This window comes from Neolamprologus brichardi, chromosome 18 (genome assembly GCF_056152115.1).
Source record: "Neolamprologus brichardi isolate AB-2024 chromosome 18, ASM5615211v1, whole genome shotgun sequence".
Taxonomy (NCBI): domain Eukaryota; kingdom Metazoa; phylum Chordata; class Actinopteri; order Cichliformes; family Cichlidae; genus Neolamprologus; species Neolamprologus brichardi.
The window spans coordinates 12,487,819-12,503,187 of NC_142121.1; the positions used below are offsets into that span (position 1 = coordinate 12,487,819).

At 41.2% G+C, this 15,369-nt stretch overlaps 1 protein-coding gene across 1 annotated transcript; it reads right to left on the bottom strand.

Moving 5' to 3' along the window:
- Nucleotides 1–1,813: 1,813 nt before the first annotated feature.
- Nucleotides 1,814–14,980, bottom strand: LOC102795188 (vang-like protein 2). The gene is made up of 9 exons (XM_006792354.3): nt 14,607–14,980; nt 10,238–10,361; nt 8,701–9,308; nt 7,377–7,510; nt 7,041–7,176; nt 6,678–6,921; nt 2,462–5,862; nt 2,211–2,302; nt 1,814–1,852 (listed from the first exon to the last, which is right to left on the bottom strand). The coding sequence occupies exons 1-7, from the start codon at nt 14,675–14,677 to the stop codon at nt 5,602–5,604; spliced, it is 1,578 nt and encodes a 525-aa protein (XP_006792417.2). The 5' UTR covers nt 14,678–14,980; the 3' UTR covers nt 1,814–1,852; nt 2,211–2,302; nt 2,462–5,601.
- Nucleotides 14,981–15,369: the final 389 nt, after the last annotated feature.

Genomic DNA, 15,369 nt, shown 5'->3' on the forward strand with positions numbered 1-15,369 from the left:
AGCACAAGTTATTAAAAAAAAAAAAGGATCAAAATTGTAAAATACTGACTTTTTGCATAATTTGGATTACTTGTGAAATACCATCATACGTTGAGTTTCTTTGAAACATTTTGAGTTATGAGCAATGCCAATATATAATAGTTGGTTCAGAAATGGAATTTCTTCTAAAAAGGTGACATCTATTATGAAAAACTAACACAAAGAAATAAGATGTTTCCAAAGAAGGAAAAGGCCAATATTAAAAAATAAAAATCTTTCTGCATCAGTCACTGTGTTACATTTGGTTTTGCAACTAGTCTAAAAACCCTAAAAGTGTTGCCTGACTATAACCAGTAATCATAAAGTCTTTATTAAGAAAGGAGGAAATGCAGAAACAATTGTTTCATTATTGCCAATTTGGTTCCAACTTCTCAGTTATCGTCATAAACCTCTCTGACGTCATCTGCAAACTGAGCGTCTTTGTGTTTTCACCTGTTAGTCAGATCTTTAAAAATAAAGCCTCTTAAAGATATTAAAAGAAGCCAGTATTTATAGTCATCAGAATTTTCTGACACAAAGCATCGATCAGCTAGAATTAAACTAAAGCAATGACAGATTAAAGCAATGGGATTATAAAGCTTTTCCTAAAGGTCGGTTAGTGAACTTAAGCTCTGTTTACACGGCTCGAAGTTCTAGTCCAGACAGCTCAAATTAAAAAAGGGAAGACTTGAACAGAAACCTCAAACTTCTCTTTTCTTTGTAACTTCAGTAAGAGCAGCTGTGAGGCACAAAGAGTCACACAGTTTAAACTCATCGACACAGCTTTTATTAGTAAACAGTTAAATTATTTAGTAATTTTACATCTCATGTATGCACATTATAAAGTTCAAGAATACAGGAAGCATTTTTTACAAAGTAAATGTGAAAAATGTGCATATAGGAAGTCTATGCCCCGGCCTGCTACAAGACAACACAACGTATTATATAGTATAAAGCTTCAACAGGGGTAACACTGTGTTTTTGTGAACAGCATCCTCATTGAACCAAATCTGTGTTATTTCAGGCAATGGGCTTTTTGTCCAGTCTGATGGTCTCGTAGGTGTCAGTACTGTGGGTGGTCAGACCCTGCAGGACGCAAGCAGACAGACACACATACTGTGAAGTGGCACAAAATTGATGTGAAAGCTGCTCTAAAACAACACTGTTCATTTCCTGCACTGACTGAAGTGTGATTTTGTGACAACCAGCGAGATGAATTAAAAAAAGAAAAACATCTACTGTGCAATGTGCTGTCACTTTTCCATCATGTGCCATTTTAAATATGTTTTTAAGCATTAGAATGAGAAGTCTCACCGCATAGATGCCTCCCCCGGCGGGTTGTTTCTGTGTGAATGGAAATAAAGACATGATCAAGAGTGCGTTCAGGGGCAATTCTTTCAACTACGTGTTGGACATGTGAAATAACTGGATGCTTCTTTGACTGGCATTTGGCAGTCTTTCTTTTTTTTTCATTTACTCTAAGATTTTGAGATATGAGTAATGTGCAAATCTAGCCCCTTTTTACAGGAAGTGGGATCTGACACTGTTACTTGGTGCGAAAAAAACACTGATGGAAACTGTGACGACATACATAGAGTATAAATAATATAGGTCGGTGGTCAGCTTGCTTACAGGAAATTATAAAAAAGGGTTGGTGTTTAAGCTGAACTATGATGTTACAGAGAAAAAACAGCTTTGACACGCTAAAAAAACCCTTTTCTATACACACACTTCTGTTTATATTAAATTCCCCATTTCTTTATAATTTTACGCAATAACACAGACTTAATTTTACCTCTGGGTAACTGCCAGATGAGCTGCTGGACGGATGCATCTGTCAAAAAAGAAATAAAGCATGTGATTGGGTGACTCCCATTGTAGTTTATTAATCATGTGAAATGTTGAAGAGGATGTAAAATGATTCTAGATAATTGACTCAAAAGAATGCTCGTACGCTATTACAAGGAACCACAAGTTTTAAAAAAGTTATCTAAAGAAATTGAGGAAGTTTTATAAGAGTAACAGAACATTTGCTATACTTTTTGCAGCCTAACATAAAGAGCAACTTTAAACAAACTGCTGCATTTAACTGCATTTCCTTCACGCACTGTCTAGAAGGAAGAAGGAACAGCTGTACACTTTCTACAGTCCATCATGGCGATCTGTGTGTGTGCGGTTCCTGTTTGCCTTACCCTCAGTCTGCAGTACAGCACGGTGAGGATGATGCCATATAGGATGAGAATACCATCCAGGATAAAACATATATCCATGCCTTCAATGCTGTCTGTACACACATAACACACACTTAGTCGCGATCGTCGACACAGCCAGAAGAAAAATGTTAAGAGACACTAACTCCGTGTCATCCCTTTTCAATGCCACAGGTATCTCAAAAGTACTCCTACTAGAGCAGGATCAAAAAGAGAGCAGTGAGTGCTCTTACCGGGTGGGCTGAAGATAAGATGGTTGATCTGCTTTGTTTTTCCCCTTGTAGGCTGTCAGCGAGGTGTCTTATACTCAGAGATGAGAAGCAGCGAACAGGAAGTCAGTGGCTCTCTGTCCGTTTTGAAGCTATGAAACCACACGCCTACCGCACTGCCATCCCCCAACTTGACAGAAGTTCCTCTAAAACTCTTGTGAAAAACTGGTGAAAATTGTTCACGTCCAAAGGCCCAAATCGGCCTTTGGTAACAGCATTCAAGAACAAATTCTTATTAAAGCAAACCAAAATGATCAAATGCAGATATTAATTTTCTTCAACCACATTAAAAAAAGAAGTCTCAGCTCCTTTTGCTTCTTAGCTTCAGTCACATGTTTTGCTTTACAGACTAAAGTTCCCCATGCTGCAAGTTAGGAAACAAGGAGACTTGTAAGTAATAAATGGTTTAATAATGGAAAAAGCCTAGCACACTATACAAGCTACAGTTACCAAAAAGAACAAAATACAACACAGATCTACAATTTTTTTTTTACATTCTGAAAATTGCATCATCATAACTTAGGCACCGTAAAAATGATAGAAAACAACTTATTATAAAAAGGATTTGGAGCCCAAAATAAATCTATGCATGCATTCTTTTGTTCGTTTGTTTTTTTTTTTGTTTGTTTGTTTTTTACAAAAATCAGATGAAATATCGAACAAATCGGACCTGGTGTTTGTTTGTTTCATTTTTCAGAAATGCGAAGGACTTTTTAAAACCGCATTTGACAAAAACAGTCAGCCTGCTTTTGTCTGTTTCTGTGGCTCAGCATGTGGGGTGGAAACATCGGGTTAAGTATCGGGACCTGCAGACGAAGGGGTGGGGGAGTCGGAGTCTGCTGCTCCTCCACATCTGGAAACTAAGGCTGAGGAAAGGTCATAGGCAGCATGTTCACTGTGCCCGTTTCAGCTCGTGGCACAAGGCGAGGCGGTGATAAGCTACTGCTGCAGAGGAGCTGCAGAGAGGAGTTACAATCACATGTCTGGTTTGGGATTCTTGTAGATATGCATGTAAAAAAAAACAACCCATAAAACCACAATAAGCCAGCTCATAGTTAAACTACAGCTGCCACATCTGGATTCATTTAATTGTGTAAGAAGTGTGAGACTGACTACATTTACACCTGGTATTACACTGTAACAATACACTATTATTTCGCTTCCAATATTAATAATCAGGGCATTTTCCGATGGACTGAGGTTTTATGACAGATGAGCGCCTGCACACAGTGACTCAAAATGCTGTTATCTGATTATTAGGGTGGCTTAGAGTTAGTGTGCAGGCGGAACTTCTTCTGCAGAATCTAAATATACCCTCGATAATGCAGCAACTCTGTCGGTATCTGTTAAGGAAACTCTTGAAACATGGTTGCACAAACAGTTAACTTGAATTTAGCACAGAGTATGCTTTCCCCCCCCCCCCCCCAATCAGTCACAGAAAATCTGCAGATTTTATCGCTTAAAATGCAAAGATTCTACCAGCATTTCAACATATCGGACGCGCAGATCGCATTTGCATTAAAGAGTGAGGCTGGTAATACTCTTGTTTTTCATATTGTCAAATAAAAGCCATAAAAAGACCAAAAATACCCCCAGTCAATTATTAACCCCCCCCCCCAAAAAAAAGATCACCGATACATCAGGTTAAAATCCGCTAGTACACATATTTCAGTATCAGCATACACGTTGCTTTGATACGAGCTGATATCAAGACATATTTTTAGTTTGTCCATTGGAGAGACTCTGACTAGCAGACAGAACATAAAGCGCGAGTATAACTTACTAAAGAATCTAATATTCTGAAAATATCAGCCATTATGTGATATTAGAAATGTTTTACTCTGTAAAGAGTGGCATCGGCCTGTTACTGGCTCCAGTTTTTCCATTGCTGTGCAATTTATTCTTCCACTCACGCCATCCTGCTGCCAAAAATACTCAATTGTATCTAAAAGTAACCAGCTACAAATAGCACTGAGTAAATCCACTTACTACTTAGGCATGAATAACATTTCCAAAACATAGTATCCATGAGTTAAAAAAGAATAATAACAGCATAATGCATGTATGAGTTGTTCTTAGGAAGTAGCAGCAATGAATAGATTCCAAGTAATGACACCCGAGACGAGTGCACTGTTGGTCTTTTTGCTGGATTTGTTGACAGTATGAAAAATTCAGAACACCGTCAAGCTCACACTTTAAGATCCTCACGCAAGTAATGTTCAGAATCTCAGTTAATACCAGGTGAAAATGTCATTTTTATTCTGTAACACGTCCTGCTAAAACGGTGACATCAATAGTAAAAGTACCAGTGTTAAATAAACTAAAGCTGCATATTTAAACAATCATGAACATACAGTTTGGAGTTGCAGTGAGTTAGGAATGTACTTCCATTTTGCTTAATAGTCACATAAATTTTTTTTTTAAAAAAAAGGACATACTGGCCCTTCGAGGCCACAAGAGAGAACATGTTAACTCACTGCACAAAATGCTACATTCTGAAAGTTAAAAAGTCACTCCTCTAACATATATATGTAAAAAAAAACAACAACAACAGTCCTGCTTATGTTAAACACAACGACTGACAGGGGACCAGAGGGCAGTGGTATATCAGCGTTTGCAGTCAGAGCTGAAATCCAGTTGGACTGATTTTTAAGACACAAATAAGAGGAAGTGACACATGTGATGTAATCCCCTTCCTCTGGTGTTTACGTGTTGAGTCAGCACGGTAAACTAGTCCAGTGGTTACAGCAAAAAGAAGAGGCAAAAGGAGGAAAAGTCCCCGTTTAGAGGAGCAAAGAATTTTACAGTGTGCCGTAAAGACATTGTCAAGAAAAGAAAAGGTCAAGGCATCGGTTTACTTCCAGGGTTTGAACAATCGTTGAGCTGATCACAGTCTGACGCAAAGCATCTGTGATGATCACAAAACAGGAAGGATGAGGCCCGCAGAGATGTTCCTCTCTGAATGGTTTGTTTGTTGATGAGAGGGGAAATGATTGGGCGAGAATAGACCACATGGCCTCCGCATGTCCCACCGCATCAGTGATCCAGGAGGAGTTAGCACAAGGGGAAAGTGTAGGAAAAAGAAGACGTTTTACTGGACGCCTTTACACCGAGGTCTCAGACTGCAGCCTCATGACGAACTTGTGGCTCTTTGGGTCGATGAACTCCTCCCCGAGCCGCAGGAAGGGGAGCGGCGTCACCGTGACAACAAGGGAGAAGTCCAGGCGTCGCAGGGAGAAGACCAAACCCTGACGCAGGGCTGAGGTCACCGGTTCCTCGCTCACCAGAGTCCACTGGCGCCCCCTACCGTTCTGCTGCTGGTACTGCATGGTGGGGCCGGCGGTGAGGTAACGCTCCAGGAAAGCCTGAAAAGGAGGATGTTGGAGTTTAATCACCAAGGAAACACCATGAAGCACTTACCTACATTTACATCACTAATGATGCGGCATTGAAGATCATTTCATTGATCTACACTGTCCGCTAAAACAAATAAAATAAATACTATCCTACAATAATTCTGCCTTTCTGTAGTGGCAAAGATCCCCTTATTGTGTTGTATTTATTTTATATTTAATCAAAGTGGCTCTGTCATGCAGTGGTAACATATTTGGCTAACACTAGATCCCTGGCATCTCCTCTCGAGACCGAAAGGAAGCACAAATCCCTCGGACGGGCCATGTTGGGATGGAAGGAGCATCCATACCAGATCAAATATGCACATTGATCCAGTGTGTTGACCTCTTGTGAATAAGACAGCAACTGATAGAAGCTGTTTTGTTTTTTAAATAAAAGAAAGTGTCCGAAAAAGAGAGAGTATTCAGGAGTAAAGATAGGTACATCTGCACTCAATGAGGGACTGTTTGGGCTTAAATAGCAATAAATTAATAAATAAAACCATCCTTATGGTAAATAATATAGAAGGGTTTTGATAATCAATAGAAAGTATCTATACACACAGGACAAGACTGAAAACAGTATCAAGTGGCTGCTATCATCAGGGACTTTGGCGCCTCTGAGTTAGAGATGTATTCGATTCTCTAGTAGAAAATTCTGCTAAGAAACAGCCATCAATACTCAAACATGTTTAAAACAAAACAAAAAACAAACCCACAAAGACCAATAAACAAATCTTTTAATATCAATTAGGCTGTTTGCTGTATTGGAACTATTGACGACTCACCTTGGGCGTCATGTTGTGCGTGATGCAGAACTGAAGGTGTGTGAGGATGCTCTCCATACTGTGGAAGGCCTGCTGCCGTGTGGTTCTCAAGTACTTCTGCATGGCCCGGGCCATCGGGGCAAAGATGGCTTGGGCTGCCTCTCGAGGATCCATTACCTCTCTGGGGTGCTTGGGAGATGAGGCCACCTCTTCCTCTTGGAGGCGCTTGATATGCGTGAAGGCCTCTTCCACTGCCACCACCAACCTATTAGAGTAACAGAGGACTGTGGTGTCATACCCAACAGATCAAAGATGAAAAACCGAAAAGTTCTGCAGGTGATAAATGGCCCTCGAGGCCGATGAGGAACGTGGAGTGTATCTGACCTGGCCTTCCGTTTGCGGACCCTTCGGTCCATCTCGGCCTCCTCGTAGTAATACTCGTTGTGGGAGTTGTCTCTCCGTCTAGCAGCAGCTGCTATCATGGCCCGGGACTGGCCTGTGGAGTTATTGGTGGTGTTTTCTGTAAGACCAAAGGGGGAATTATTGGACTGCACATTAGAACTCAGACAGGTAGTTTAAGGAGTTCTTTATGTTTCCCGTTCTTGCTGTAAAGCCACCTGCTTCTGATGTAGACCAACAAACGGCAACGAAAATTAAAGAAAAAACGATTTACTTTTGGATTAAAGACAGACGTCAGAGCCAGGACGAAACTATATTTACCATCCAGAGAGTAAACTTTGAAGCCTGTCATCTTCTTGGACAGGATGGACTTGGGCAGGTTAAGGAGAGCTGGGTTATAGACGGGGAAGTCGCTGTAATAACGGTCCAAAACCCAGACAGCTGCCCGCTGGATGCTAAAACACAGAGTATCTGTCGTCAGTGTCACAGTAAGTACAGGTCAAACAACAGCTGCTGACTGCACAGCGGACAGGCTGCAGTTAATACAGACGTAAATGTAAACTATATCTCAGCACCTTCCTCACATTTCTGCCTTTGATGGTGATCTCGCTTAATGTCACACCTCAACTATTACTTTAAAATAAGATGCACTGATGTTCGGACAGTAGAATGCATCCCCTCACATCTTCCAAACTGTTTTTTGGTGTAGTTTAATATTTACCTAGGTTTTGTGACACTTCCGCTTTAAAGTTAATAGATTTATTGTTGTTGAAACTAAGAAATGTTTCAACAACAATAAACATATGCAATATGCTAAGAAATATATGCATATTTGTACCAAGTCCATTGGGATAATCAGAATAATTGAGCATATATTATATTTCCATTAAACAGTTCTTGACCACCAGAATCACCAAAACCATGGAGTCCTGCCAGTGTCACGTTTTTTTATATTTCACTGAAATCTTACAAAAGTTACTTAAAATAATGCCCGTGTACACGATGTAGGTGTGACTGCTGGGGATGGATTAAATCCTTGAATCATCAAAAAAGGAAAAATGAAATCAGATTTAAGTTGTGATGTCTCTGCATGCTGCTCACGTTTAAAAAAATAATGGCCTGATGGAGATATGCATGCACGCACACTTCCCCTTCAGTTTGTTTCCAAAAAACAATCTGTGTGTGATTGATTTTGACAACTTAAAAATACATTTTTCCCGCTCTAGGATGTGGGTTCAAAGCACAGGCAGAGAAAAAAGCTTGTAAAGCTTCTCAAATACAAGCGTGAACACACCCAAGTATCAACTTTCAGACATTTTAAACCCACTTAAGACAACTTTGTATTGATTTCCTTTGTAAAGACAAAGGACCCAATCCATGCCAGCAAAAATTACTCCATAGAGTAACTGAGACCCTGCATCCTCATGTAAGGACATAGCATTTAGCTTTTCTGCAGCTTCATGCTGCTGAGCACAGGCCTGTCTGTGGTACCACTGTGGTGCATTGCAAATAAGAGTTTGGGACTCATGAGGTTAATCTTCTGCCTGTCAGCAGGTTTATCGTATTTTGTTACTAGAAGGCAACCAAGTAACAAACAACAATTCTGTGAAGATATTAATTAAATGCCACGGCTGGTGTCACAAACCTGAGGTGGCCCACGTTGTAGAACTTGCTGGCACCATCTGTGCTCCGCACCACCTTAAGGCAGAAGGCTGGCTGAAGGTGTCGGACTTCCAGCAGCACCAGAGCCAGGTACTGGATGAAGAGCAGAGCATCCACCAGCGAGGCAGCATACTCCACAATCCCCCTATAGTCCCGTTCTCTGGGCTCCAACACACGCACGCCGTAGAACAACCAGTACGACGCCACAAACAGGAACACCAGCACCATCAGGAGGCAGCGGAAGACAAAAAAGCGCGGGAGGGTGGCGCGGGGAGGGCGGAGGAACAGAGCCCAGGAGGAGATGAGCAGGACCAAGAGCTTAAAGGCCAGGGAGACGTAGAGGCCCTCGCAGGGCGTGCCGCAAGGCTCGAGGGCGTCACGCCACAAGACCTGCGGCAGGATGAGGAAGGCTAATGGCGTGACCAGAGCAAAGAAGCTCAGGCAGCCTCCCAACGCCGGACCCACAAAACGTTTGCACTCCAGTGGAGTTGACTCCTCCAAATCTTTGGTGACGCGGGTCAGGTCCTCGTTTGAGATGCTGTGCTCTGAGGTGCCAGTGACCACAGTGGTGGTCTCTCCCCAGTTGTCATCCTGCACAACAAAGAAAACAATTAGTCATTTTAATCTCTATGCTGAGTAATATATTAAGTTCACCCCCAGCTTTGACTTAAGTTGCACCTCTTCAAGAGGCTAAGAATGCTGGGATTGTATGTGTGAACAGGAGTTTGAACACAAGATGAACACAAGATGTTTACATGAAAGGGTTGGTTGGAAGGCAACTATAATCTGAGTAAGCACAAATGAACAGTTGTTGCTTTTTTAAAAATCTTTTTTGAGCAGCTGAAAAGCCGTCAACTTAAAATTAGAAGCTAAGGGCTCAAGCGCTGAACATCTTTGTCCCAAGAGCGATTGCAGGTTGGTTAAGCTTTAATGCAAGTGCCCCTTTACTATTTTAAGAATGACTCTTCACTTCATCTGAGAACAAATACGTCCCCTCGGGCTCCTTAATGAAAGCACGTCTCTGCACTTTAAATAGTGAAGTCAGATTATTTTAAAGTCAGCACCTGCTCTCTCCTCGCTAACTGACGGGGCAGAAAAGGACTGAAACGATATGATTAACGGCTCTAAGAAAACACACTTGAGCTGTTGAAAGAATCTGAGAGACCACTTTGAATGGATAACAAAGGAAAACTGATGGGGAATTCAGCTTTTTGACCTGAATAAAGTAGAGAGGTCAAAGTTTTGGTTTAAAGGCCTATTTGTAGTTCAGCTGAGTGTTTGACTTTAATTAAACATAATATTTTAGCATGTACAGCTCCAGGGTAATCTGAGCCTATCAACTTTGTCAATGTTAGTGACATGCAGCTAAAGGACCGAAAGTCGCTAACATTTTTTGAACAAATTGTAGTTTTAAGAAACACTGGTGGGATAAGATATGCACAATGTTAACCATTAATTAGAATAATGACTGGTGATTAAATGAGGTCAAAGATGACGAAGTAGAAAACACTGTAACTGACCCTGTCATCTCCGCGGGTCGACTCTGCATCGAGAAGCGGCTCTCCGGGTGTTTGGATGGTGACCGATTTGTCTCCACGACTGCTGCTGTCTCGACTCTTGGAGCGGTGGCGGTCCCGCCGATCCCTGAAGACAAAGAAATTATATATCATATCATAAAGGGCTACATTAGTCACAGACGCATCGAATGATGTGATGATGTTACACCATGACACAATCTGCTATTAGTTATCCCATTTTTATTTATTGTCTTAGCAGATTGTTTGCTGTGGTGAATTTTTGTGACAGTTGTGGTCAGAAGTTTACATACACTCATCGTGGGCATGAATGTCATGGTAATTTTGGGCTTTTAAAGAGTTTTTTAACTGTTATTTTTCCAGGCTGGAATCATTATACAACAAACATCTTTAGCGGCTTAAGAAAACTATTTATTTTAGATTTTTGTGCTAATCCACACAAACTCAAATATACACACACACACACCTCACTAATATTTGGTTAAATGTCCCTTAGCAAACTCGACCTCAACCAGACACTTTTGATAGCCATTAACCAGAATTAAGCTTGTGCCATAATTCTGGTTTGTTATTTGACCACTCGTCTTGACAAAACTGATAAAGTTCAATTAAATTGGTTGTTTTTTCCTTCTTTCTTTTTTTTTGCATGGACCCAGTTTTTAAGCATAATCAACAAATTTTCAATAGGGATTAAAGTCTTTGGCAAGTCTGTTCCAGAATCTTAATATTAGCATCCTTTATTCCCTCCAAAACCGGCCTTGATGCGTTTGTCCTGTCAGAACATCCAGATGTGTCCAAGTTTCAACCCTCTAGCTGTTGATTTAATGTGAAGTTGAAGATTTCATAAGTAGCCTTCCTTGTTCATAATTCCACTTTCCAAACTCCTCAAGATGGGTGGTGACCATGGTGGCCATTTAGAAGTTGGCCATCTTGGATACAACTTTTGTTTTTTTCAATAGGAAGAGGGCCATGTGACACATCAAACTTATTGGTAATGTCACAAGAAAAACAATGATGACAACCATTCCCATTTTATTACGGTGTATCCATATAAATGGCCCACCCTATATATCAGCACCACTGACAGCAAAACAGCCACAGAGCATGATGCTACCACCACCATGCGTGACATTTGGTACCGTGTTCTTAGGTTTGAAATCCTCCAAACGTACCTTTTGTCATTGAGGCCAAATAGAAATGTTTCAGCCTCCATCTTATCTGATCATGTCCATAGCCTTGTGGTCAGGTGCAGATTTCAGTCAAGCTTCACTGTGGGCAGTGATGCTGGTGGACCAGCCGTTTCTAGTTCATGTCAAGCTTGGGCCCTGGTGGTTCCTGGGTTGTTTCTGAACATCCTGACCAATTTCCTCTTATCTGAGGGGGGACCGTTTTGGATCTTTTTGGATCAAAGTCGTGACACATGTGAATAAGTTATACTTACGTACAATTGTTTGAACGGATGATCTTGGGATTTGGAATTGTTTAGAAATGGCTACAAGGGATCTTCCCAACTTATGCAAGTCTGGGTTTCCCCATTCTTTTGAGCAGTGGTGTCAAACAATTCCTCTTTATGCTGGCAAAAAGAAACCAGATTGCAAAAAGAAACCAATTGCCCACAATCATGATCAGCAATGAGAGGTTTATAGGCCTTGGTCTTGTCGAGTTAAAAGACACTGTAGAAGCTTCAGCACCACTTGTTAAAAGATTTAAGTCAGCGTAAGTTTATATCCGAGCCCGTATTTATACTTTTGACCTTGCGAGAAATACAGAAACTCCAAAATAAATTCAAACTTGTGCATCCAGCAACTTATTAAAGACACATGCTGTACTTTGGTGCCACCCGGGGGGAAAAAAACAGTTAAAAGAAAAAGTTGAAAGCCCGAAATTACTGTGACCTTCATGATGAGCGTATGAAACTTTTGACCACAACTGTAACTTTTTAAGATTCCTCGTAAACAAAGAAATGGGTCTTACATTCCTCGGTATAGTCACTAATTGAATTATGTCTGTTTTCCTTTCATTTAAAAACAGTCAGAATGATTCATTCCCTCATAGTTTTTTCCCCCCCTTTACCCAGTGAACAGTGTTTTTCAAAACCATAGCAAAACGATACTGCCAGAATGGAAATTAAAAGCACTGCCATCGCTCACCACCTCCAATTTATCAACTGAGATTGGAGCTTAAAAAAATTGAAGTTCAATCAAGAAAACAGACGTTCGCACAGATTCAGCGAAAATGTTTCCTTAAGGTTTCCCTGGATAACATGTATAAAAGCAGCCCAGGGGTCACTCAGCTTCTTTGAGTGGTTAATCAGCAAACTGCTTTCTTAGTTCACTGTAGTGACTCTGATGGACGTGTTTAGAATTAAAGCTGTCTTCCTGGCTCTATACGAGGTTATGTATGAGTAAGTATACTTTATAATTCCTATTTTCAATATAGATGTATGATGTGTGAGTGTTCAGTATTAAAATATGTGCCACTATGTCTCCTAGTGTGGATCTCAGCATGTGGTTTTCATCCACAGCATCTGTAAAGCTTTTGAGCTGCATACCAGACACCCTACTGTTACTGACGACTTCTTATAGGGAGAATTTGATTATGAAACCTCACAAGTCACTACCTGTTACAAAGTGATAAAACATTTGATGATTAATTATCCTTTCAGGTGGCTAGTGTTGGTCTGGAGTTTAGAAACCACATACACATCAGATACAAACCTGTATATAAACTCAAAACCTTTAAAAACTGTTATTTTCTAACTAATATAAGTGCCACAATCGCTGATTTATCAGGCAGCAGCTGCAGATTTGGGTTCACTGCTGAGTTTCAGTGACTGGGGAGTGTCCTTCAGAAAAAGAAAAAACTCAAATAATAATCAGGACCACGGGTGTCAAACATAAGGCCGGGGGGCCAGAATCGGCCCAGCCAAGACTTCAATCTGGCCCAATGGGATGGCTTTCGAATATTTAAAGGACGGCATAGATTTTAGACTTAACTGTATTTTCATGACATCTATAGCCAGTGTTGGGGAGTAACGGAATACATGTACCGCCGTTACGTATTTAAAATACAAAATATGAGTAACTGTATTCCGTTACAGTTACCGTTTAAAAAGGTGGTATTTAGAATACAGTTACTTTGTTGAAATAAATGGATTACACGGCGGTACTTCCCTGTTTCATATTGTGGCGGGTCAGGACTGTTTGGGTTTTGTTTGACAGCTACGTTCTGTTGTTCCAGGCGGCAGCGTTACGGTTACCATGGTTACAGGGTGACCGCTCTCTCTCTGCGTGTTTCCTGGGTGAGAGAGGCCTTTTTGCTGTTGTTGTGCTAAGCTAATAGGCAGAATGCTACCGGTATAGCTCTAAAGAATGTAGCATCATAGGCAGTGTAGTCCGTGCAGCAGGGAGAATGGACTGCCATACACGTTATGTGTCTGTGAGCGAGGGAGGGAGAAAAAGGAAAAGTACGAGCTGTCATCAAGCAAAAACGGGAGCTGGAAGCATGTAAATATAATAATAACCACTGCAGCCAAGAAGAGAGCCTGACGAGCCCAGTTGTAAGTAAACTATTAAGACTCGACTGTACACCGTGTTCGTGTTTTCCTCCAAAAACAATAAGTTCCGTTGGAGCAGCCTTTCAACGCCTCTCTCTGTCTCTGGCTAGCAAAGTGACCCAGACAACAAAGTAAAGCTAGTTTTCGGCTACGAGCCCGACACAGAACCCACCGTATTAGCCAGAGGTCCCTTTACTACGGTTCGGAGCCGTGGACCTTCAGTAACAGTAATAAATCACAGCAATAGTACATTCATGTAGTTGTAAACAGCATGATAATATATTAAGTAATCCAAAGTATTCAGAATACGTTACTCTCATTGAGTAACGTAACGGAATACGTTACAGAATACATTTTGGGACATGTATTCTGTATTCTGTAATGGAATACATTTTAAAAGTAACCTTCCCAACACTGTCTATAGCTTTTCCTACACATTCATTCATTCTGGCAGATTGATGTGATTTCATTATCTTTATCAACAGCATTTTGTTATCATGTTGAAAAACTGAGACATCATGTTGCACTTATTTTCCCTTTTTCCCTACACTGTAGATCCCTGATCTACACTCTTGGACTGACTACTGCTGCAGTTGCATAAATATTTGATTAAAAAATACAAATACAGAAATACAGTTGTTGTTGCTCTCATTATAATTATGTTGTCTATATCACAATATGAATTTGAAGATCCAATATTTAAACCAACCAATATTCGAATCAGTCCAAACAACAGACCAGAAACAAATACATGAAGTTATGAGCCTGAGTGTGCCTACTTGAATGGGTCTTACCCACCTGTGCTTTCGGGAGCTTCGGGAATGGGAGGACTTGTATGAGTAGCCCGAGTACTGCGACTCGTTGTCCATGTCTCGGGTCGGCGGTGAGCGGGCTTTACGAGCCCCGCCTCCTCCCGCCGTGCCGCGTTGCTCGCCGACGCCTCCCAGTTGGTTTTTGCGCTCGGAGATGGACTTGGTGGAGAGAGCCAGGGGCAGTTTGAGTAGGTCAACCTTACTCCTGAGGGAATCTATCTTGGAGGCCGATGAGGGGGGGAGCAAGAGAAGGGAGGATGGGAGGGCAGGGGAGGCTAAAACGAGGAGATGATGAGGAAGGAATAGGGGTGGGAGAGGATGATGGGCAGGAGAGTTGCAACAGGGGAGAGCTGAGGTTGCTGAGATCTGAAAGAGAAGGACAAAAAGAGCGCTGGTTAAAACTCAGCATCGCATGTAGCCATTTCTCTGCCTGAGCTACTATTTGTGCTCCTAAGTTGCACAGTTTAACTGAACTGACAACACACTAAAAATACACCGCAGGCTTCATATTTATCTTTTCCTTTTTCCTGCCTGAGCTTCCTGCCTTGTGCTCCTAACAGCAATCACACCAGCATATCTAGATGGTACAAAACAAGGTCCCCGGCATCACTTCTAAACTTGGGCAAAAGCTCCTTTTCATAATATGCATCACGGCCTTGGAACAATTTACAAGATAAAGATCATTTTGGAAACACTGGCTTTATATCAGGCATTGAAAAGCATAGCACATTTCAAAATGCTGTGTGAGG